The sequence below is a fragment of the Caloenas nicobarica genome, chromosome 10 (genome assembly GCF_036013445.1).
Source record: "Caloenas nicobarica isolate bCalNic1 chromosome 10, bCalNic1.hap1, whole genome shotgun sequence".
Lineage (NCBI taxonomy): Eukaryota > Metazoa > Chordata > Aves > Columbiformes > Columbidae > Caloenas > Caloenas nicobarica.
The window spans coordinates 7,666,722-7,692,489 of NC_088254.1; the positions used below are offsets into that span (position 1 = coordinate 7,666,722).

The 25,768-nt window shown below is 38.3% G+C and overlaps 2 protein-coding genes across 2 annotated transcripts in view; one reads left to right on the top strand and one right to left on the bottom strand.

Annotated features, from left to right (window-relative positions):
- Positions 1 to 14,041, top strand: part of APBA2 (amyloid beta precursor protein binding family A member 2) — a 100,054-nt gene extending 86,013 nt beyond the window's left edge. Inside the window, exons 8-13 of the mRNA XM_065641544.1 lie at positions 175 to 360; positions 2,454 to 2,633; positions 4,524 to 4,736; positions 5,552 to 5,671; positions 11,906 to 12,046; positions 13,478 to 14,041. Of these exons, the coding sequence (XP_065497616.1) occupies positions 175 to 360; positions 2,454 to 2,633; positions 4,524 to 4,736; positions 5,552 to 5,671; positions 11,906 to 12,046; positions 13,478 to 13,549 (912 nt within the window). The 3' untranslated portion in view covers positions 13,550 to 14,041. The remainder of the gene's footprint in view (positions 1 to 174; positions 361 to 2,453; positions 2,634 to 4,523; positions 4,737 to 5,551; positions 5,672 to 11,905; positions 12,047 to 13,477) is intronic.
- A 2,227-nt stretch (positions 14,042 to 16,268) lies between these two features.
- ENTREP2 (endosomal transmembrane epsin interactor 2) overlaps positions 16,269 to 25,768 on the bottom strand; it is a 44,673-nt gene continuing 35,173 nt past the window's right edge. Inside the window, exons 8-11 of the mRNA XM_065641945.1 lie at positions 23,593 to 24,171; positions 19,423 to 19,497; positions 18,400 to 18,728; positions 16,269 to 16,458 (exon numbers count right to left, since the gene is read on the bottom strand). Of these exons, the coding sequence (XP_065498017.1) occupies positions 16,273 to 16,458; positions 18,400 to 18,728; positions 19,423 to 19,497; positions 23,593 to 24,171 (1,169 nt within the window). The 3' untranslated portion in view covers positions 16,269 to 16,272. The remainder of the gene's footprint in view (positions 16,459 to 18,399; positions 18,729 to 19,422; positions 19,498 to 23,592; positions 24,172 to 25,768) is intronic.

Below are 25,768 nucleotides of genomic sequence, written 5' to 3' on the forward strand. Positions count from 1 at the left end.
CCACTATGGTTGGAGAGCAGGCCCATGGACTGCACAGGGAACGTCAGAACTGGGCCCTCTCAAAGCGCGTCTGTAGCTTTGTCGTTCTCAAGCAATAGGCCATCAAAGAGAGGGAAGATGCAGCATTCGTAGAATAGCAGCAGGCACGACAAATAACTTTATTTCTCTTTGCAGGAAACAATGATGGATCACGCGCTGCGCACGATCTCATATATTGCCGATATTGGTAACATTGTGGTTTTAATGGCGCGACGCCGCATGCCAAGATCAGCCTCTCAAGACTGTATTGAAACAACACCTGGTGCCCAGGAAGGAAAGAAGCAGTACAAAATGATATGCCATGTCTTTGAATCAGAGGATGTAAGTAAATGGAATTAAATTTACTTAAACAAGTCATTTAGAGAATTTCTGAAATTTAATTTCATTTCTCGCATGAATTTTTGTTGCCAATAGCTTTTTCTGATTGAAGCTATAGGTAATCTGTGGAAACATTAACCAGTTTTTTGTCCATATTAATCTCTCTTTTTTGTCTCTTCTTTGTCTACTTAGAATCTCAGCTCTGCCACTGCTTTGGTGGGGTGACCTTTCAAGCAACTTAATGACATTACCTCTAAGTTAGACATAATCTGAACACTTCATAAACAGTCATAAAAACTTGGAAATATAGATGAACTTAAGATGTGAGAAGTGGCTGTTACTAGCAGATAGATTAGAATATGACATCTAGACATGTTGGTTTTGAGAATGTAGAATGGAGGTAACAGCAAAGGTCTAACTACAGAGAAAACAGTAGCACTGGAGATTGAAAAAGGAAGTCTATAAGGACTGGTGATAAACTTTAATAAAGGAATAATATTAAAATGTTCTTGATGGCTTCTGTACTAACATACTACTACAAACCTCTTGGTATATTGATAAGATTTGAAAACGTATTTTAAAATATGAAGGAATGATTTGCGACTGGCTAGGCTAATGATGTCCTTGATTTTCTAAAATCATCTTCCAATCAGGCAGATCGGTGCTTTTGTGTACTGCAGCACAAATGAAATAAGAAAACAACCTTTTAGCATCAAAGAAAACACTGTCTATCTGATCAGTAGATTGCAAGAAGATTTAGATTAACAATGCTGTCCAGAAAACCCTATGCATTTGTAATGCATTTGCATGTCCCTACCGCCTAAGAAAGCATGTCAGATTTCCAGAATAGTTTTATAGGTTTGATGTAGTAATATTTTTAGGGAGTTACGTTGTAAGATGCAATTAACTCCTCAGATCATTGGGAGTTACACATATCCTGATGACAGAATACAGTACCTGAAAACCACAAATTTACAAAACTCAGCATGGCATTTCCCTGGGAGCTACAGTAAACTCTGAACAGGAAAAAAAAAATCAGGTGTAGAAGACTTTGACTACAAATTCCTTTTATCTACCTCTGTTTCTCTGTGTTCCAGTGTCATCTAGTGGAACAAGAAAGTAAATTTCATAAAGTTGAATAATTCTTTAATTAGTTGACTTTTGCAGTGTGCTGAATGTGCACAGTTGTTTAGTATTATCATAATCGTCAGTTTCTGTAGATTTCTTTCTAATGTATATATATTTCTGACACATCCAAGTACCAGTTATTGGAATGTTTCATTAATTGTACTGACTATACAGCCCACTGTAATGGGAAGTCATATTTTATTGTATACTGTAGTAAAATGCATGCTTAGGTAAGTGCTTCAAAATTTAATAAAGACATGGGGATTTTGAAGAGTGTTTCTTAACGTTAACAAGCTATAATCACGGCTCTGGCTGCATTCTTGCACGTGTCCCGACGTTGCCTGTCAGGGTGTTCATGGGAATAGCCACGGTAGATGTGCAGTGGGTAAGCAGGGCTATTACTGGTTTGCTGGGAATATGAGACAGGTATCACGGCAGGAACAGGAGAGCAGATGGTTTTCATAAAGCAGTGTTTTCAGTCTTAGAAAACCAAGGTGGAGAAGCAGCAGGTGACACGACAACCAAAACCATCAGTGCATACATGTCTGTGAAGACATGTGCAAGCAGAGCATCCGTTCTCTCACCACTCCTGCAAATGTAGTGTGATGAGAGCAGGGTTCGTGACAGTCTTTTCTGTGAGCTCGCTTCTATATTGGTACACAGCCAGTACTCCCCAGTGTTTATTGGAACGAGTACATAAACAGCATATGGCTGCTTGCTACTGCAATGAACTGATGAAAGAAGAATCAGCGGGGTTTTTAAATGGAGTTTGCAATTTGATTTTGGATGTAATGGATCCTTTCTGTACAACTGAACTTGAAGTGACTTTATACCCCAGTAATGCAGCAACTTCACAGGATCCTCTATTTTGACTTGTCTTAAAGTGCAATTTCTCTCGTTTCTTATGGCTTCAGTGGTAAACTGTTTATCAGTCCTTTCTCTGAGCTGTGTTTTATTCTACTTTGTAGGCACAGCTGATAGCTCAATCAATTGGTCAGGCTTTCAGTGTGGCTTACCAAGAGTTTTTAAGAGCCAATGGCATTAACCCAGAGGATCTCAGTCAAAAAGAATACAGTGACATCATCAATACCCAAGAGATGTACAATGATGATCTCATACACTTTTCCAATTCAGAAAACTGCAAAGAGGTAAGCTAGTTTTGGAGTTTCATTTCAGACTGATCCATTTTTTCAGCGGAATGCAATTCTTGTGGAAATATCTTTTGGTGTTTTAAGGATGAGTTCACATCTTAAGATGTGTGGCTTCATCAATACTGTGCTACTAGAATCAACTTCATAAGTTTTTAGAATTTTTTCATTTTCATGGTCTTTCTGCTTCCATTGATCAAAACAGTAATAAAGTACATTTACATCTGACAGAGATGAGCTCTGTGCTATTCACAGTATACAGTATAAGGTGTTTTTATGTTTTACCAGTGTATTGATACAGAAAGAGAAATGACAATCCATTTTAATGCAGGTTCTAAGTGATTTCTTACTTAGTAGATACAAGGACCATGAGTCCAGGATGCTGAGACACTGAGCAGACCAGTTTCTCTTCCCCTATTAGAACATGTGTAAAACTGTCACAAGAAATGGAGTTTCAAAATCATAATGCATGAAAAGGTGAGAATTTCCCTTAAGTGCCCCAAATTACGTAACTATTTACATTTTTGAAATAACCATATATTTCACATTTTGCATTTCATGCAAAAGTCACTGTAATATTGTACATTCCAAACCGCAATGTGGTGAGTGCAGTTGTACCCAGGTTCTGCTTCGTCTTATACAGCAGCGTGACAGGTATGTGGCCTGTGTTGCAAAGGTCAGAGTTTCCATGCTACGTCCTAAAGCAATCTTACTTTGAGAGGAACTGCAAATTGCTTAATCCTTCAGTCAGAGCTTTCTTACACTCCTTCAAGCATTACACCTTCTTTTGTACAGCATGTGTGTTCTTGGGAAGAGAGCATTTTTCACCTATACCTGCAGATAGAAAGTTTTTGATGTGATGGTAGCTTTCTGCAGTCACTAGATATCAACGAAGTGGTTTCATGTACATATAAGTATGACAAAATATCTTGTAGCAAACAAGGGAAAATTCAGTTGAACAAATCTTGGTTTAACTTGGAAACAGAACAGAAAAAAACAAACATGTCACATTTCAAAGTGATTTAAAAGGTCATTATTTTTGTGGCACCTTTGCTACTAATTGGTTTATGAATGTTTGAACAATGACAGAATTGTGGCATAGTGGTTGGTTCAAAGCCTTGAAAGGTAACTTCAACACAAGTCAGCCGGCCTTTATGATTCCCATAAGCACAGATGTCCCTGTCCTTCCACATTTGAAAGAAAATAGTTCCTAGTATTTTGTTAAAGAGCATGTTCTCTACTTAATTCTTACCTCTCTTCTGTAAAAGCTAGATATGCTATGATTACTGAGCAGTTAACATCAGCATATTTGAGGAGAAGTTGTCATTTACATTACATCAGCACCTCAGGGATCTTGGATTAACATGCTAGGCACAAACATTAATAACAGCAATAAAAACCACCACCACCAATAAAGAGATCCTGCCTGAAAATAAGGACAGACAAACCCTGAGATCAAGAAACAACCTGAGCGGTGATGGCAGAAGTGGAGCTGGACATTCTCCATGTCCATTGTCCACATTCCAGGCATTGCCTTAGCCACAAAATGTTAGTCTCCTCTAGCTGCCAGGTTCCAAGACTGATAAAACTTCTTTGGCATTCAGTCCTTTGGTATTCAGTTCCACCACTTTCTACAGAGCGTTAACCAATGTCTTAGTTTTTTGCTTATTATAGGGACCTATAGGACCTTCAACAAACAAGTGGAAGATACCCCTGAATTGGTATGTTCTACACAGTTTCAACAGCGGCTTTGAAGTCATGCTACTACCGAATGGCAAAGAATAGAATTCTTTTTGTAGTTTGTAGCTGTTATTCAGGAACAACTGAGATCCTAGTGCTCAAATTTAGGTGAATCAAAGCAAAAAACTTTTTTTTTCTTTTTAATTGCAGCTCCAGCTAGAAAAACAGAAGGGAGAAATTCTTGGGGTAGTGATTGTGGAATCTGGATGGGGATCCATTCTACCCACCGTTATCCTGGCTAACATGATGAATGGAGGCCCTGCAGCCCGTTCAGGAAAACTAAGCATTGGTGACCAAATTATGTCCATTAATGGCACCAGTTTAGTTGGTCTACCTCTTGCAACATGCCAAGGGATCATAAAGGTACCCCAAACTTACAACTGTATGCTGTATATTGTAAACCAGCAGGGATGTAATATTCTGACAAGTGACCCTGTAGATTTCCAGCATATGATTTTTCATACCACTGTACAAAAAAACCAAAACCAGTAATCTGTTGTTATCAAAAAGTAGAATTAGAAATAGAGATTCAGGGGTGATAACGTACAGAAATTTAGGGCTGGAGAATTTGACTGCAGCTTTGGTACTGGGCTGTAACAAATGAGGCCAGGTCTGAAAAACTTGCCTAAATTAAGTTACTTAGCTATCTTCAAAGTTTCAGGCATCCCCACAGCCTCTAAGTTGAAATCTGAGGATTAAGACCTACTATGCTTCTTTGGGCTCCCTGTAGTTGAAATGGATGGAGGCTGGTAGACTGCAGGACAGATCAAGTGAGTAAGTATATAAAGATTCCCCAGGCATGATGGAATCTCAGAATGCATTATCTTAGATCATTGAGACTAATTCTAATGTCTGTGCAGATATACCAAGCACAGCAGGAGATTAATTAGCCAGATGCTGGTAAAAGGCAAGCAGTAGTCAGTTTTGGTTTTTCTTGAAAACTTTCTTGAGGTTTCTATAGTAGTTAAATGCAAAGTTTTGATATGTTTTGTTGGGCCAAATAGTTTGGGAAATAAATGAAACAGAGAAGCATATCTCTAGGTTAACAACGGATTTCTGTTAACTCTAGCTGTTCTTTCTCAGATCAGGTGCTTTACACTCTTGCAATTAAGAAACTACTAATGAAAGAGCAAATTAGGATCCATTTTTTGAATATTAACTTTTGGAATATCTTACAGGGTCTCAAGAATCAGACACAAGTCAAACTGAACATTGTCAGCTGTCCTCCTGTTACTACTGTCCTCATAAAACGGCCAGACTTAAAATACCAGCTGGGCTTCAGTGTGCAGAATGGAATTGTAAGTTTCTGTGGTCAGTGATTGTTTGGGGCTTTTTTCTCTTTCAAGAAACACACCGAAGTACTTGAAAAAATCATTGCACATGACCTCACTTTTTGTACTTTGATGCCTTAATTAATCAAAACCTTATAATCACGTCTCTGAGTAATTTAATGCAAAGAAAGGGACAACACCAAGAGAACAAGTACTACCATTCTTGAAGGATTTTCCTATGTAATGCACCTACAAGATTTACAGTCCAGATTCTCTGGTGCAATATGTGGATGAGCTAATTCACGTATAACTCTGTCATTAGTGTGCCAGAGTTGCAAAGAAAACAGTTATGCTAAAACAGGTTTTTACAATTATAACATTCTAAACTTAACTCTGATCCTGTTGCTCTTTCTCAAATTTCAGCACATACTCACTAAGACTTTTAATTTTTCTTTCACTGTGCATAATTTATTTGGATCACATGGTAGTGGGCAAGGGAACATAATTGTGACCTCCTCCAGCTAAAACGAAACACCTTCTCACTACAAGTAATTGTAAATGTTGTGGCCCAGGTATCCCTTCTCTGCATGCTGCAATTTCCCTGTAATAACAGCAGCAACCAGGAGAACAAATGTGGCAGGAGCACTTACCAGTGCAGCTCCAGGTCCTCCTCTTGTAGTTCTTCCTCCCCAAGCCATTCTGTGACGCCTTCCCAACACAACTAGCTGAGGCAGTCACCTGGCCTTTCTGGGGGCTGATACTAGCATTAGGGACTGCCTGTAGTGCAGGACCATCACCATCTCTTCTTCCTTCAGTCTAGGAAAAAAAATAATCAGGCTGCTCACAAAGAAAACCATATCACAAAGGACTGTGGGCTCTGGTCCCCTGTTCTGTGAAACTCATCAATTGAAGTTGCCAGATTTCTGTGTGCCACCCTTGGAAGAGTAGCTAATTCTATAAGATATACTTTATGGGTCTTACTGTGCTTTAGTAAACAGATGGCTCATTAGTGGATTTTCAGCTCTGTTAGCCATCTCCAAGTTATTATTGTAGCTAAGTTTTAAGTGTTCTTACTTAAGATCACATATCACACTGTGGTCACAGCAGAGACTGGTATCAAGAACACTGTTCCAAGCCTTGCTCCAGCTGGAAGCACTCTGAAGTGATACCTACCCCAGGTTGCAATCCTTTAGCAGCAGAGGTTTAAAGTATTTGTCATGTTTGGGATTAATGCTCTGCACTTGAGAGAGGTCTGTAAAAAAAATACAGGAAAATCAGGTGTGTGGTATATTTTTTGCCTGTGCTTAATCCCTGTTCACATAAGGGTATATGTATGTTAAGTGGATATGATTATTGCTGGCAGTTCACTCTGGGTGAGCGAATCTCAAGTCTTGGTATAAAAATGACGAAAGGGATAGATAGGATCTGGTTTTAAAAGATCTCACAGAGTGTGCTGAGAAGAGCGCATAACACTGTATAAGGCACTGGTTTATTTCCTAATTGCTGTCCTTTGTAAATCTAGTATGTTAATCTAGTGATAAAAAGAGGAAAATATATTTCAGGAACAACGAGGAATACTGCGCTGAGTTTATCTGCTCTTGGGAGACCTGTCAGCATTGGTGGGGCTTGGGTCACAGCTGGGGAAAGAATCAGGCCAAGGTGAATTAGAAGAAGCGTATCAAGTCCTCACGTGGACAGAGGCAGTTATGGAGTTTGTGAGACAATCTATTAATCTTGTCCCAGCTAATCATCTCCTATATAATTGCAGCCTTAGTTTAATAAATTCTGCAGACTGAGATTGTTTTCTTTCATAGCATGCTCACTCCATCTACTGGTCATTTGTCATATTCGCACTGGATGGCCATAATTCCAGTTAAATGAGCAACATTTAGATGACATCCAACATAAAGTTCACCAAATTCAGCATAAAAATCTTTTTCAGATAACAAAAAAAGAAAGCCTTGCAATACATTTCATATATGAATATTCTGTGTCTGAATATGAAAAGAGAGATTACCATCTTTTGTCAGGCTACTATATAGACACACTTCTGGGCCTGCAAGTCCTTCCTCAGATAAACTCTTACTTCACCTAACATTTGAAAATATGACTCTGCAAGGTATGCCTCTCTGGTAGTTGAGCACTGAACTTTTTAAAAAGCAGTTTTGTAATTGCCAGCAATTGTTATAAATTATGACAGGCTTCAGAAATAATATCCTTTGTTGACTTAGCATTAGCACAGTGGAGAAATAAATGGCTTGCCAGAATGGGTATAATTAAGTGGCTCTCACTGCTGTGCCATTACCTCATTACGCATGCAGCTGGTGCTTATTCTGTGCCTCCTCTGATCGGGGTTTCGCGGTGGTTCCTTTTCACGCTGCCTGTCTCATCTGTGCAGCACGTACGGCTGTCATGTTAGTGAATAGCCCATGAACAACCTGGACATACAAACATACTGTGTGAGCTGGGTTTTGCTTGCACAGGGTATCAGGAAGATGCAGAGACTGGGCTGCTGCAGAAGACTGTTTTCGTTGCGTATTCTGTATAGTTTAATTAGTGCCAAGCCTGAAGTTGTGCTTCATGGAGTACCAGGAAGTTTTAGTTGGGAGCAGTACAACAGCATACATCAGTGTTAATTTTGCAAAATTCCTCTTGCACTAATGATGCAAATATTCTTCACAGCTCTTGAAAGTTACTGATGTAGTTTCATTGCATATTTATAAAAGGAATCCAAAATTTTAACTGAAAAATGAAAAAAAAAAATTGCGCGTACACATGAAAAAAGTATGAATTATGTGCAATGGGGAGGTGAACATAAAGTGACCTATCAGCCACCTCCTGAAAATCATTATACTACACTTCTTTTAAAACAATGCTGTTTAAATACAAGTGGTCCTCTCGTATCACATCATTATCTTGTTTCCTAGATTATGAAAAATCTGTGTATTACCAGTTGTATTTTTACTGCTGATAATGTACCAGTTCTCAGTCTAGATCTCTGAGCTCAGACACTTTCTCTGAGAAGTGTATCTACCCCATCCCTAGCCTAGCACAATTCTATCTAAAAATACAGTAAAACTAGGTAAAAAGTTAACAAAACAGACAGTTTTTTTCTTTCTTCCTTGCCTTTGCTTATATTTATTTAAACTGTCTGGCAAAAAATATATAGGGTTTAGAGTAAAACAGGAGTGAGATGAGGAGAAACCTTGTTTAATAGGTTACATTTAAGGCATTTACACAGAATAAACAGTTTGCATTGTACAGTTCTATCCTTTATGTTTTGCTACACAACGGGCAGTGGCAATAAAACTGATTGTGAAGCTACTGAAGTTTCACATCTGATGCACTACAGCTTGCCTAAGACATTGCAGAATCTGTAACAGCTGAATGGATTGAACCAGTATGGTTTCCACCTTTTTTTTTTCCTTCCGTTTACACAGTAAAGAAAGTATAGGGCTCTTGCTTACAAGAAGATCCAGATGCATCACGCTTTATTTAATAATATTACAGCTGTCACCATGTTCAACTAGTATAGCGGGCTAAACAATCCTGGCTGAACAGAATCGTATTTACTTAGTGGTACTGCTCAGTTTTAAACTTGCCAGCCTGACCTGCCATAGCTCCACTGGCTGGAGACAAAAAGTCTTAAGGCTGCTTTGAGTCAGCCACTTGCAAATACAAGAGCCACGTAAATGTGTGCTTTAACTACAGTATATTTCTTTACATCTGTGCTCTGTCTCTAGCTTGACAGGATCTGTGATGCTAGGCAGAGCCACTTGGGCTCTGTGTCCATTTGTCTTTCTATAATACCTCATTAAAATAGCTAATGCTCACAAAAAAGAAGCTGACTCCCTTCCTGTGAGAGGGATCACATTCTTGAACAAAGAGACAAGACTGCTTCCTATGTCTGAGGATGTTAGAAGAAATTCACTGATGGTATTAGAAGCGCTTTGACAGCCACACCATGTAAGGTGCTCTGGGTAGACATGCAAGCCATTATGTTTTCCTTTATGCCAGTGGGCAACGGGTCACGTTTCCATTTGCTCTGAAAGCTTGTGTTGCAGCTGGCTGTACTGTCGCTATATTTTCTTTTATACTGTGAAAAATATATTTACAGAGTCTCTTTTGGCACATTCTGCTTTTTGTCCTTTCAGATTACAGCATACAATCCCCAACAGTAAGGAACAAACTGTTATTCTAACAATGAGTTGAACTGAGAAGCTCTCTATGAAAGGGATGATCTATGTAGTACAGCTTATCTTGTCAGCTATATGATTAGAAGATAGACTACCTGCAAAACAATACATTGTATGTGACCAAAATTCAAGATGCAATTCTGTTAAAGGTCCAGATGGTGCCTCTATCCATATAAGTCCATCAGAAATAGTTTATGAACCACAGTAGGTAAAAACTCAGCCACTAGTGATAGAGTGGTAGAAGGTAAGTCTCACTGCATGAGAAAATCTTTTCTCAGAAGGCTGAGAAAGGCCTTTTATACACAAAGAATAACTATGTGTTTTCACTCCCCATATCAGACAACCTGAACTTTGTGTAAGAAGGGACTTCATTTTTCATAGTATTGTTATTTATGAGGAGGAATTTAATGGAAACTGCTAGTGTCATACAGAAGAGATTCTGGTCAACCACAGCCAATGTTTCACCTTCGATATATTCTAGCTTGGCCATCGCCCCACATACTGTGTTTCTGAATTAGATTACAAACTCAGTGGGACACAAGCCACATCTTAGCATACTTGTATTTAGCTCTGAGCAAATTACCAGATCTCAGCAAATAATAATTCTTGGCATATAATTCTAACCACTGAGAGTAACCGCAGAAACAGCCACTGCTGGATGCTCTAGCACTCACCTCTCTTCCTCCAAGAACAGTTCTCAGTAAACAAAAGGTAAATCTCAGCACTGCTAGGCTCTGCTCAGTTCCAGAGATTCAAGCTATACATTAGCTGCCTTCTACCCTGCATGAGCTTAGTCTTCTAAAATAATTTACCAGCAATTTCTATCTGATATACAGCTGTCTAGTCTGTCAGGGAAGGCCTTGTCAGAGCACAGATCTTATTGCTGAGGAAGCAGCATTCTTTCAAAATCCCCATACTGGATCGAGATTTTGCTTTCTGCCTCTACACCACGCATGTTGCAACCTCAGAATAATTTTGTCTGCTGCTGGTGAATCTAACTCTTCTTGTGGAATTGTAGGGCACGTAAGAAATCAAAACTTGTGCCTAGTTCTTTACTGGTACCTGCAGCTGCCAGTTGAAACAGTGGCCTGGCTCGCCTTCTTCATCCTAAGCTCCCTATGGCCAGCAGCACCATAAAACATGGAGAAAAGCAGTGGCTCTGGAGAGCAGAGAGCCCTTTTCCAGCCTGCAGAGGCGCAGGAAACAAGCCGTCATACTTCGCTATGCTGAGAACAGTCTGTAAAAAGCCCAAAACCACAACAGAATTTACACATTTCAGAAACTTATAAAATGATTTGGGTAGAAGAGTCCTTTAAAAATCGTCCAGTCCAACCCCCCCGCCATGGGCAGGTTGGTCAGAGCCCCGTCCAGCCTGGCCTTGAGCACTCCCAGGGATGGGGCAGCCACAGCTTCTCCAGGCAGCTGTTCCAGTGCCTCACCTCCCTCATCATAAAAAATGTCCTCCTTAAATCTTTGAGATAGGTCTTTATGTCTTTGTGACCCTTTTGACAGATCACCAGCTTTCAATACAGAATGTCTGTACGGCATCATCCTTCAGCCTAAAACTAGTGTTTGTGCAGGGTTAAAGATTAAGCTTTATGTCAGTTTTTTTCATGTATGTGAAAAAGTTGCTGTTGTAGATTAAGTTTTTCTTTAGCCCTTTTTATATTTCCCATTATTCAGAGAGAATAATGTTTGCAGAAAGGGTCCACGTGGCAGAGTTGGAAATATTGAAAAATCACTTTCTTCTCCTATCCTGACAGCACATAGAACTTCTATCTCCCCCTAACTCCACTTTTGTGCAGCTGCTACCTGCATCACTCTGTTAGGCATTTATATGTTCTCAGCCTGTGAGAATGAAAATAAAAATCATAATTTGCAGAAATTTTGAAAGAAAGTAAACCAACATTTAAGAACTCACAGAATTGCTTAATAGTTTCACAAGTAACTTCTGGAATCCTTACAGTGTTCACCACTCATTACTATGTATTAAATCCTAGTAACTGCTACAATATGGGATTTCTAAACTTTAATAAACTTTGCTTTCTCTTTGCTTTCTCTGCAGATTTGCAGCTTGATGCGAGGTGGAATAGCTGAGAGGGGAGGGGTAAGAGTAGGACATCGGATTATTGAGATCAATGGACAAAGTGTTGTTGCTACTGCTCATGAGAAGATAGTACAAGCATTGTCTAATTCAGTGGGAGAGGTAAGAAAACTGATACTTTATCAAGAAATTAAAAAGTGCTGAAATAATACATTTCAGCTAAAAAGAGTGTCTTAACATAGTATTAAACCAACCACCTCAGTAAACTGGAGTAGAGCGCTAATAACAAACAATTAACAGAAGATTTTTTTAACAATTAGATGCACATTCTCTGCATTTTTCCTCTCATTTTCAAGAGTTTCTGGCATGATTCTGAACCTTCAACTTGGTGTTTGAATTAAACCAGTCATTTAAGGGAAGAAATTGCTCAAGTGTGTTAACTAAGAAAATGTCTCTTGGCTTATCGCTATGTAGCATCTGCCACAGAAATAAATTCATATTCAAAGGGCTCAGAGATACAAAGTGATATGTATTTTAATAGTTTCATTTCTACTCATTTCCAACTTACCTTGGGGACAAGTTAAGACATTTTTCTCCAGTACTTCTAGAGAAATCAGCAATCAATGAACAATATCCCCCAGTGTATCAAAATCTCTACTGAATTTAGTGTTAGTATCATAGATAACTCTGGTCAGACCTTGCACTAAACTCAAAGATAAATTGTTTTCCTGTGGAAAATGATATTTGAAAAATAATACAGAGTATGTACACCTTGGCAGGAACAAAGCTGTAGATTTCAACAGAACCTCTGTACCTTTATGCTACCTCTTTTTAGCAGAACATCTCCCTAAACATAAGAGGACAGTATGAAACATTTTTATTCAACGAGATATCAAGGCAGCGTACAGCTGCTGAGGGTCTGTATCATCAGTAAGTTAAGTTACCTTCCTTCCCCTTGTGTTGTCTCATACTTTCTTACAGCTGTTACTATAGTTCTGATACAGCATTACCTGATACCTTCAGTCCTGTTATTGTGTCAAATCCCTCCCAACACTTATCACAGTACTCCCTGTAGATCTTTCTACTTAAACACACTAGCCATGAGAGAACGCATTCCACCAAACTCTTGACTGGCATTTAAATATCAGGTGATAAAGTCCAAGTTTTGTATTCAGAGGATTATACTCCGATTAGGAGAAAATATGTATGAAATGACACTCCCACAGGGAAGATAGAAGAAAAATCCAAGTTCAGTTAGTACCAGAATTTTCAGAGAGGTTTGTGCTGCTTCTTTTGTAAGGGCTGTAATTTAAGTTGTGGTGTTAACAAAGGAAAGTGTTTAGGTATCTTTTTTAAGCTGTATGATGTTGCATCCTGTCATTGTTGTTAAAATACAAACAAACCAACCACACACAGAGAAAAAGCTAAGACAGCTTGTTAGACCCAAGAACTTTGAACTAGAAACTTTGGTAACATTCACATCCATAGAAACCAGGAAAATAAATGCACTTACACCACAGGGAGAGTCAGATTAGGCCTTATGGATTATTTTAAACTAGTCACAATTCTGTTGATTTTTGTGTAAATTGACAGATTCACATGAAGACTATGCCAGCTGCCATGTTCAGGCTTCTAACTGGGCAAGAGACACCCCTATACATCTAGCACACGACTCTCTTGCAGCAAAATCACTATATGATTCCATCCCGGATGAAACCCTCACAGCTGAAGATGAGCATTTGTATTTTGTATGAATGAAAGGCTTTGAAGCTGACCTGAGGACTCTGAAACAAGGAACAGACAGGTGTCTCTGCCTTTTCTCTTCTTCCTTTTTATTTCTTGCCAAAAAGTGATGAGAAGGATGGTCAAGGACAATAATCATTAACAAAAATTATTTGTAAAACATTTAAGTATTTTGCAGCATCTTCTAAACTCTTTTCTCATAAAATTTAAAGCATATTTATTTGTAACCCTTATGTGGAGTGATGTATGTATGTCTGTCTTGTTTGATAACATGGTGAATGTGAATATTTGGTGAATGAGACTGCAGGAAATGGTGAAGAGAAGCAATTAGAGAAAGTTAGGGCTGCCTCAAGTTTTTTTTTTAAAAAATCCCAGTCCCATAAAATGGTTCAATACTGATGGCTTTGCATAATTTTAAAACTGGTGCTGAATAGATGGTATTTCAGTGGAAAGGAACATGTGCAGTTAAAAACTTTTAGATTCTAATGTAAAGAAAACCACTGTAGTACTTGGTATTGTTATGACAAGTGTAACCTGTTTGGCAAGGTGTGAACATAAACATGTAACAAGTGTTTCATATGCTAAATAAAGAATAATTGCCACAAGATTAAAATCAAAATATTTATTTAGATACATATTTATTTTTAATGTTTGTGATTTTTATGATTTGACAGAGTTATTTCATGGATAACTTATTGCACAGGTTGTGTAATCTATGTGCTGGGCTGGGGGTTTTTTCTTTAGTTTTTACATATTACCTTTTTGTTTATATTAGCTCAAAATGGGAAAACCATGCTTACCTGTTTCTGTCTTTTATAAAGCATTCTTATTCCTAAGGCAATGTGTTCTGAATGTAAATTGTTTTGACAAATAACCTAGCACCATCAGCATTATTAGAATGTGTGTAGATAAAAACCCTAGTAGTAAAGTTGTATTCCTTATGAGATAAATGTTAATTGGTGTAACTTTTTGTCTAGATTTTTTTTTTTGGCCAAGGCCTTGAAGAAAATACACTGTGACTTAAGAAGCCTTACCATGCAGTAACTAAAGAGCTTTAGATGACTGTATTTCAAGGAGTAGTGTGTTGCATGCAACTGACCTTAGGAAAGAATTAACCTACTATCACTAATAAATCTGAAATAATAAGGAAGCTTGTTTATTTTGTTTGTTGTGTAAGTTTATATAATTAAAAAAAATCCAAGTAGAAGACCATTTAATTCTTCATCTAAGTGCAGTTGCAAAGGTCACAGATTATTTTTTTAAAAAGGAATTAATCTCTTGAATTAGGAATTTGTGTATCATTAGTATCTTGAGAGTAGATGCGTTCAATAAGCATACCTTGTTGCCACTGGATGTCGCCATAACTACACATCAAAACAGAAGCATGCTATAATTAAAATACATTCAAGTGGATGATTCTGTAAAATGTAAGCTACTCACTTCAGTTACATTCCTTTGTGACCTTTTCACAGGATGTTTGCCCAGCTCAGAGGGACACAAATGAAACCAGTATTTGATTAAAACTCAAATGGAAACTAACGCTACTGACAAGCAGTACTGCAAAAAAATTAAAATGCTGAAATGTCAACCTGTGGTAGGTTCTCTTTATGAGAACCTTTTGTTTAAGGCCTTTCCAATTCTTCTGAGAGAGCCGGGATGAAGCTTGTACTGGAAGACGTTGCTGGCAGACCTGTGTTTATGGTGGTAATCAAATTAGTGCCAGTGCTATTTATTTGCTTATTTTGTTTTGTAATCAATGCAGAAGAACCACAAGGACATGTTTCAGTAATACAATTATCAAAACTACTAACTGGAGTAACAATCTGTTTGAAAAAATGTTCAAGGCTCTGCTAGGTAAAAATTCATCTAACTTCCTGTCAGTTAGAGTTGGTAAAAACTTCATGAAATATGCTGTTTGGAAACGCAGAATTTCAAAGAATTCTTCCCTATTGCATCTTTTGGTCACAATTCGCAAAGTACTTAAACATCAGTTTTCAGTAGCATACACTACTCCATTAATAAACTCATGAGCATTCAGAACAAAGCAAAAAGAAACCACACTGCGGCCTTTACTATAATTTAAAAGGACAACATATTTGGGGGGCAGGGAGGGAGCAGTTTTAATGGCACAGATCAGTTAGCCTGGTGTCTTTCAGACTGGAAAAATGGAGTAGAAGCAGCACTGTATGTGTGTATGAATCACCTTCACATTTCTATCTAAATCAATTGTTAAAAAACAAAGTCCGGAAATACTTTTTATTAAAACACTGATCATAGTTAAAACACTTTGAGGTACATTAAATAAATACAACTTCTAAGTTGTACAGCTGGTCTCTGGTGGTTTTGTAATGGTTTTCAAGAAATGCTAGGCAGCATCGGGAGCACTTCTAGAACGACAGTGAAACAAACGCATTTCTGGTTGGGAAAACATTTGTTACGACTTTACTAATAAATCAGTTAAAATTTTGCAAAAATCGGGGCTGAAATTTACATTCAGAAAAACAAGTGTTCTCCTCCTGCTGTTGGAAAAAAGTGGAATTCCAAAGGAAGACACTTTTTCCTTTTTAAGTCATCCGCTAGTATTTCTCCCAGTCCTGGTTTCTTCCTTAATTCTCTTTGCTGGAATCACATACCTGTGAATATTATCAAAGGATGGTCTCCCGGCAAACTCCAACGAAACTGTGAGGCCTGTCCCGCTCTAAACTGCGAGTGATACGGGACCTACGTAAGAAGGCAACTGGAGAGCTCAGAGCACCACAGCTCTGAAGATGCAGATCTTCTTGAAGTCGCTTTCTAGAGGTATTCACATTCTGCTGGGAGCTTGTAATTACCTGTTTAAAAGGGCAGGAATGGAGAAAGAAGAATGGGGAAAACAGGGTAAGAAATGTTTTCATTTAAAAGGTTCAGTGCCTGAATGTTATTTCATTTCGGTTTTCTAATGCTGGAGCTCTCCCAGAGGAGCCATCCAGAGACCTGCCCGCTTCTCCTGTGCTCTCCACTGGCTACGCAAAGGCACAGTCAGGCCTGGAAGGCAGCAGCCGTCATCCGTACTGCACAGGTGACTCGGCAAAGGCGCAAACAAGTATTTGTTTCTGCCTATAGGAATGAAAAGGCAACCTGTGGGAAAGGCGGCAGCTCTGCCTGATAATTGACAAATACAAGTTTGGAGCAAATTCAACTCATCTGTTTCTTCTAGGAAAAAGAGATGCTACAGTAGCTTTGCTGAGGGCAGAAGAGAACTAAAACCTTGCAAGCCTGGTAAACAAGCATTTTGGTATTAATAAAATCTGAATTATACAACTATTTTACCTAAGATTGTGTGACGACTTACATAGATTTCTGGGATGCCCTGGACTTTCACTAATTAATAATCGTTTATTGTCTGAAAAAAATCACTGCTAAAATTATTTCTTTAACGTGAACAAAAAGTATGTCTCCTGGATCTAAGAAATCCACACAAGATAAAAATTGGGCCATTGGTTTCTGGTTTTATGATCTACATAAACACTCAGGATTTTTTACACTGTTTTGTGAGAACTATGATTTTTTCAGTTAAAGAAAACTGTTTTCAGCTTTCTAACCTTGAAGATTTAATGACCTACAGATTTTGTAAAGCAATAAAAATGTTAAAATTTAATTCCATACGGACACTCTCTTAAGCATGTCATGACAGTGCCACTTTTCTACCCATGTGCCCTACAGGGGTAACTGAGAACAACTACTTCATAGTTACCAAAACCAATCTTGCAGGAAGCTCTATTAAATGCTGGATGTTTCCTGCTACACATCAAGCTGTCTCACATGCTGCTGAGGTGTTATGACATCCTATTTTAATACTTAGCCAGTTTCCCTCATTTAGGGATCAGCAGACTAATACCACAGAAATTACAATATCACAGAAGGGGAGGAAACAGCTCCCAGGCACGTATCCTTAATCATCTGTCCAGCTCTGTGGAAACCCTACAGCAACCCAAATGTGGTTAGTAAGTGCTAAGAGCATTCTGCTTTTCAAGTCCGACAACATAAAAGGAACTTCATTTCTATAGCTACCATTCTGGTAACAATACTAGCAAGAGGCAATTCATCACCTTTCTTCCTGCAAAGAAGATTTATTATTTAACATGCATTAGATAATAAAAGTTGCTACCACTACTAATTCCCTTTTTTTATAGGATTCTTTCCAAGCATCGTGTTTTACTTTCACTCAAGCTGAGAAGATGCATTCTTTCTTCATTTGGAAAAGTCTATTTCTCAATTATTTTTCTTAAAAATAGCAAGGGTCATTTTCACTCTTCTAGCCAGGAGTAGAGTTAACAGCACTGTTCTGTTGTCTGTCTACCCATTCTCTTCAGCTAGTAGCTTATGCTGTACAAATACATCTGCCTGAAGAAACAACAGATCCAAATCAGTTCCATGCAGCACCGTATGTAAACACAAATTCACGTAGGGAACAGTCAGAGGTGCAGAAGGACACTGGAAATAAGAGAGGATGATTATCAGTGCGTAAATACCTGTTCCCTATACATTTCCAAGGATATTACTGGGTCCGGCTGAAGAACGTTAAATGCATTTATGAGTGCTTCAGTGTAAAATGCATTGCTGCCCAATAAATATTAGTTATTTCTTACTAAAGCCATGTTACTATAAAATAACTTTTGTAGGAATTGTCTTAGAAAAGTATTTACCTTTACAGTACTTGAAATTGTAAAAACATTTAAATAAGGTATGTATCTATCACAGTTGAACACCACTTTAGAACATAAATGGCCTACCTGCTCTATAATATTGGCACTGAAGATGGCTTCTTCCATGTGTCTCTCATCAGATTTTATTACTGATCGTATGCTGTTCACTACGTGACGTACTTCTGGAGGGAGATTACAGTTTGAATGTTCCAAAAATTTTGCCACTAAAATTTTTGTGTCTTTATAGGCCTTAAGGTCCACTAAAGAGTGTGGTCGCTCTTTTGAGATTGCGTGCAAAGCCTTTGGCTTTAAGTGTAGATTAATTTTCCTTGTATCCCTCTGTTTTCCAGTTGGTAGGAAACTGCTCAAAGAATGCTGACAAGCAGAGGCAGCCATATGAGAAGCAGAAACAGGAACTAAAAAAGGGGGGGAAGAATATCTTTAAAGTAACAGTTAAAAAAAAAAAAAAGAAAAAAAGAAAAAAGAAAAAAGAGAACAAAAAAAAGGCAAAACAAATATTGTCACAAGTTTTTACTTCGTTATAAAGTGTCTGTTTTGTGTGAAGAATAACAAAAACATGCAATCAAGGAAACACTGCAAAATGAGTAATTTTAATCAGAAGTCAAGAGTAAGACTTTTTTTGCATGACCAAGCAGGACTGCATTTAGCAGGAGTGGGGGGGTAATAAAGTACTTCATAAATCACAGACATTTTTGTTATCTTTACTTTTAGAGACTTCAGCTGACATTAATGACAATGGGAAACACCAGCTACTTGGTATTACACACGTAACTTCTGATGGTTTAGGCCAGGTTCCCCGTACCCGCCCCCACCGCCCAGTCAAAGGATAAAGTGAATAATACAAGAGAGGTTTGTGAGAAATACAGAGAAAGCAAAACTGCTCAACTAAAACAGCACTTATTTTAATTCACAGCATTTATTGTCACTCAGAGGCTGGTTCCATCAGAACTGTACACCATATATGTATGTTGGCAGTGATTTTTCTGCCCAAAATTTTCTAGAGCTTGTTTCTCTATCAAAAGCTGTTAATTATTTTTAAAACGAAAGAATGAAACCCACATGATCCTCCACTAGAAAACTGATACTCACCTGTTTCTAATGTAGCTGGTGATAATCCTGCATCTTGACGCTGGCTACATACAGGAGTCCAGGCACAATTATCACCTTTAACCAAAGATAGAGACAGAGCACAATCAACCCCTGCTGTCCTCCTCTGCCCAAGGCAAGGAAAAATACACTGGAATCTTTTATTACCTCCTTTACAGAACAAAACTACTCTGAAGAAATACTACTTTCACAACGTCCATTCATAAAGAGAAGCTACTATACACAGGAATGTCCTGTAAGCTGTTAAATGATTACAAATAGAAAGATATATCCTGCTTGATGGACTCCTCTCTTATACAGCTATCAAATCCTAAATATTTCAGGCCTAAGCGCTGAAGCTATGGAAGGCTCCCTGCTCGGGGAGACCTTAGACCTTCCTCTATCTCCTTGGCAGACAAAGTTTCTCTCAGGAAATGAGAAAACCAAGAAAGAGGAAGCCCTTGTATTTCTATAAAACCAGCATTTTATTCAATATTTCTACCTCCTTTTTTAATAGATTCTCATTCTTTGCAGGACAAATGCTATTCACCAGTGAATAAACTAATGGGTAGGTGACCACTATGGTTACTGATGACCCAAATCAATAACCAGCGGTTACAGAGCATCTACAAACAACTCTGGACGTAGTCGCCTTCTGCAGACAGTGTTCGGGGATGCCAGCACAAGAGGCAATGTTGATGAGATCACATTATACAGTAATTACCACTGCAGTCTTTTGATTTAAAGCTTGTAACAGCCAAGACGGAATAAACGCTTACATTTATCCTACGGCTGTTCACATCTGTTTCCAAGACTGAAAACTATTTTGAACTTCTAGGTAGATTAGGAGAGGTTTTTCTTCCATATCTTCAGGGAAAGTTTATAATGAAAAGCTGGTATAATCCTCTCTGGTAAAGTGAATAATTAAATGAAGGAAAAGAAAAATAAGACGCTACAAACATAGAAAATCTGTAAGAAATTAAGAGAGACAGCTTCTATTCTGTCTTTAATTTGCTTTATGATGCTGAATTACTGCAGCACATGAATCATGGCATGCTTATTAAGAGGAGACACTTCAGAGGTTCTGTCTTCTCATCCATTATTATACTGCTTAATATACTCGTGTCACAGTCAAAACTATACCACTAGACATTATCCTGAATTATCTGGAATACAAGACACTACAGAATCACTCAGGCACTTAACTGATACAGCCATACAGTCTATCGTATTTGGTTTAAAATTAACAAACATCGGTGATTTTGTCCTCCTTTGCTACAATAAACTTTACAGGGAAAAGACAGAAAAATATGCAAACTACTGCTGTATAAGTAATTTCTCTTTTAAGAGGGAACTATTTCTCACAGAGATTATATGTGAATCCACCATACTTAAATTGTCCAGGGTCTACACTGTGACCTTATAGGCACCTATTAAACTAAACTTTATAATTTCTCTATGAGGAATGACAGATATTTCAAAATGAATAAACAAGCCCACCTGCAGCATTGAAGGATTAATGGGAGAATTACTGACTGTACATACCATAAAGACCCCTTCATGTCAAGATGTGCCTGAAGCACGAATTGTGTCTTATTAACCTAAAAGCCCATGGTTTTATGCCCATGTTAGAATTCCCAGATTACTCATTTATTAGATCTCATTGCTGTTTTGTAACTACACTGTTGCACATGTGCAACAGCCCTGTGTCAAATAATTTATGTTCCAAACCACGTGCAGTGCAATCACAGTAACGTTCAGGACCCATTTAACAAACTCTGCACAGTGAATTTCAAGGTTACGCTTCTAAATGTCTTCACATTGACTTGTATAGGGAGGTTAATCAGAAGATAAATTAAAAATTTTTCTTAAAGTAGAAAAACTTGGTCCAAAGGCAAAACCAAACCTCACCAATCTAATCACTGTACTTTCCCATGCATGAATGTGCCTGAAGCTCCCACACCCTTCACTTCTCCGAAATCCACAGTATCTCTCTTACATGAGTTATTAGTATTAATGATACACAGTTACAGCACTATCTTTCATATGGTCAGTTTATCTGACCAGTTCTACTCCAGGACAATTTAAAAAAAAATAAGTGTACATTACTGAAAAAAAACGCCAAAAGCTTTTTCTTCTGGGTTGGTTAGTGATGGAGCTCAAGTTGGTTCCCTTTATCTTTGCCTATCGTCCAACTCTGTGCATGTATTTTAAAATTCTGCAGTGAGACCTATAAACCAATAGCCAGTCATGAAAAATCTAGACCAAATGCCTTTTTAACCTTCTAAAGACTATGAAGAACTTCAGCTGTGTGTCACAGCTTGGGAAAAATAAGCTTCAGGGCTGCTACAAAGAGCCAGTACCTGTTATCAGAATTGTGCTGCTTCTAACCTAGATATGATTTCCCAATGAAGTTCAACAAAAAGTAGAGGAAGGGGAAGTGATGTGAAGTTGTGAAAACCTTCACAGAGTAAAATTTTGCAAACGGTAGTTCACCAGACATAAATGAAAGAAATACGTGACCTAGACTCAAGTGCTTCTCTTAAAGATTCCATTTTAAAGTCTTTTGTAGGTAGCGAAAGAAGGGCAAAGTAGGCCAGCACAAATACCCTCCCTCTTCCCCTCCACCCCCCACGTGTGTATATGTATCTCTAGAACCATCACTGCTCCTTTGTTACAACCTTTGCTACACAGTTACATCTCAGGCATGTTCAACCTGTGTCCCTCAACTCATACAGGGCTAAGAACTTGGGAATTACTCAAAGTAATTCCCATGATGCCACTTCTCCAGAAATTATGATGGATGTATTTAGGATGTGTTAAAAACGAAGGCAGAGCATCTTTTCTACCAGGCGTCCCAGCAGCCAGCTAGAACACGTAGATATGGCTGCCTACAGTAATCTCTCTAACACTACTCAAAGAACATACGGAGTGCAATATGGAACGCTTGCAGAGCATGATCCAGAAGGGCTGTTCTTCTTGTCTTTGGCACAGTAGAAAGGATTCAGAAATTCCTACTTACTGTCTGCACAGCAGCTTCATAGCACACATATCCTAGTAGAGTAAATTTCATACAATAAATGCAGGCTTCTAGATTTAAAGATTCAATTTTCCTGGACAGGAGGTTGAGGCTAGATCTCTAAGGGTAAAAGACATTCAATTATTGAGCCAAGTAGGAGGTCTCTGAAATTCATAGAAACAGAATATAGGTCTAAAAAGAGTAATAGAACCAACTCATCATCTTGCTAAATGAAACCATTTATTTCAGCATTTTGTCTGCTTTTGTTTTGAGCTAGTCACATCACTCTTCCTCTAAACCCCTTAGACAGCCCAGTGAAAGCAGCTGTAACAGCATGATCTATGACATCTTACCAAGCTTTTAATCTTTACTTTCAAACCACTTCTCCAGGTTACCCCCTTGAATCCCTTTAAACAGCTTACATCCTTTTGTAAAACCTGCACTTTTCAAATGGTTTAGACAGTTCTACACTCCTGCTATTATTTGACTGAGCCAGCCTCTACTAAATCAAACATTTCCACTAACAAACAGGTTTTTATGAAGATACACTGTTCAGCTAATGTCATCACCTCTCTTCTTCTCTACTTGTCTAAAAGGAGATTCATAGTAGAAAATGCTTATCCATGACAGTCAAAAGCTTTCCTCTTCATTTATCATCTTGTCATGTGCCTCATCTTTCATTTCTTCATTGTTTAAAACTTTTCAACGTACACTCCAACTTGCCACTGCACAGTCACACTCCAGCTGCCTCTGACATGCACCAATACTGTCAATGTCAGTGTCACCTTCAGGAAACAACCTGCTGTATGATGAGTGTGACAGCTCAGTTAATCATTTCCTAAATAGACCCCAGCTACCACTCAACTTCTTAGTTTAGCTTCTCAGTAGAAACGTAATAGAGAGGTGGAAGCATTAACTCAAGAGAGAGCTTTCTGAGCACTACAGAAAGGCTGGTACAATTTAGAAAAGCCAAAATTAATTTCATTCTGTCACTTCTCCCATTTCCATTTTCTTAGAAATTTTCAAATTTACCCTTCGCATGTAAGTCAACCCTCATTCAACTGTTTCGCGTGATTTTCCAGCAGCACCAATTGCTGCATAAATCACATACCACTCTGTTCTAGGCTCCATCACCTTTTTGGCACTACACTTACCTTCCGTATAAGATGAACACGATACAGGGTCACTAGTCGATCGGACTATGTTTGAAATTCGGTATTTTGTAATGTGATGCTGCTGGACAGCACTCTCATGGCTGCTCGCGTATGATGAAGTATTTGTGGGCCCAAAACAGGGAGAGGTCTGGGAAGGGACAGGAGGCTGGCTGAAGTCCACACAGCAGGTTTTCTTTTGCTTCCAAGGTGATGTGGGATTGCTTTCTCGAGCAGAATTCTGTAGTTCTCTTTCTGAGGGGCTAAAATTCTCCAAGGCACGGTCCAAGGACGTGTCATGGGCACAGTTCTTTTCTTGTCCTTGAGACCTGTCTGTGGAGGCTTGGCTGTGGGAGCCATCATCCTCACCAGAGCGAGTTCTATGGAACCTGAAGCAGGTGCTATAATCCAGAGTGCTGCAGCTCTGGTCCACAGCTCCTTTGGGGCTTGTACAATAAGGAGAAAGATCTGCAGAATGGAGAGATCCTTGAACTTCCAGTGAAGAAAGATCTTCAGAGGAGCAGCTATGGTCTGGGATATGAACAGCCTCAGAGACCATCAAGGAGGTGCTCTCAACAGAAACTGCAAAACAAGAGATTCAGAGAAAAACAAAGACTTCTTGGCCCTCTCCCATTCCCCTCCAACCCTGTTTTCAACACAGGAATTTAAATTTAGTAAATGGCAACTACATCAATAATTACTCATAAGCTTTCAGATGACAGAATGCCAAAGCAAAAAAGACTGAAGTAATTTACTTGTTTCTAATGTCCTTCAGCAAAGACATTTTGTGCTGTACTTGAGTACTTTCTTTAACCAATAAGCATGCTTGAGCACTGATACCAAAGCACTACCTGTAACTACACTGGGACAGAACAGCTCTTTCGCTACTGGTTTCTCTGGTAACCAGTGAGAGATTGCCTGTGGTAGAAGTAAAACTTTACACAAATGCTGAAAAAACATGGCCCTGATCACTTCTAAACCTATCACTACAGTCAATATTAGCTTTGCACGTAACACTTCCTAACCGATCATAATTTTATGTATCTAAGTTCTCTACAAATGAGAATTGACCATCATGTAACATCTCCGGCATACAAAATATGTGATGCACACACTTCAGATAGAAGCTAAACATTCTGTGCAAGGTCACATCATCTTTGAAGCCCTTTGTATTAAAAACTGAGATTGTTATCACTTCCTCTGTCATGTCTACAAATATATATTAAGGATGAAAATGGCACCTTGTATGAAAATAAGTATTTGGCTCTGCATTATTCCCAGAGTCATGACAAAAATACAACTAGATAATCCACTCACTTTTTCCCCTATCAGACTGGAATTCCTTGAAATCCTACATCTAAAATAAAAATATTTACAAAATGCAAACCACATAATTCTATTCAGCTCAGCCGCCTCTGATGCCCTTTTCGCACAACAGCTGTTGCAACCATATTGATGAGACAAATGTATTTTAACTGTTTTGTTCAGGAAGAGGAAAATAGGATCTTTTAGTGAATTAGAGAATGTTTGTTACGTGCTTCCATGTTTTGGGTCTAGGAAGCAGAAAGCTTTCTACGGGATAGGGAAATCAACTATCAAAATTAAAATTGAATATTCATGAGATTGGATTTTATGAAGGACATTTTCTTCTTACATAATATGAATCAGAACTGTTTTCTTTTGGGGCTTCCTGGAAATACATTTGTAACACTTACAAGGCAACCATAACATTGCCAAAAAGGACATAATAAACAATAATGGAAATATCTCTATACATCTACATTATGCTAAAAATGCATAATATGCACCACTTTTTATGTGTTAGGTGCAAGGCTGCAGTGGTTTATTGAACCATTTATATTTGTGATGAGTCTCCAAACATTTTTTACCTAGTTAGACAATTCTTTGCAACATATTCTCTTGACTCGAGCTTTAAAACATCTATAAAGATCACATGGATACATGAGAGCATCCAGTTTGTGCCTGTCTTCAGAGTACAGATGTCCACTGTCTAAACTGTCTCTGGTTTGATTCCATTTAATTGATAAATAGAATGTAGTTGGTTGTACCATTTACTACCTGGACTTAAGGGCCTTAAACTGTATTTACAGCTTCTTAGTATTCTGCTCTTCCACTGCCATGTTTTTTCTGGTACTACAGACAGCAGAAGGAAGGGCCT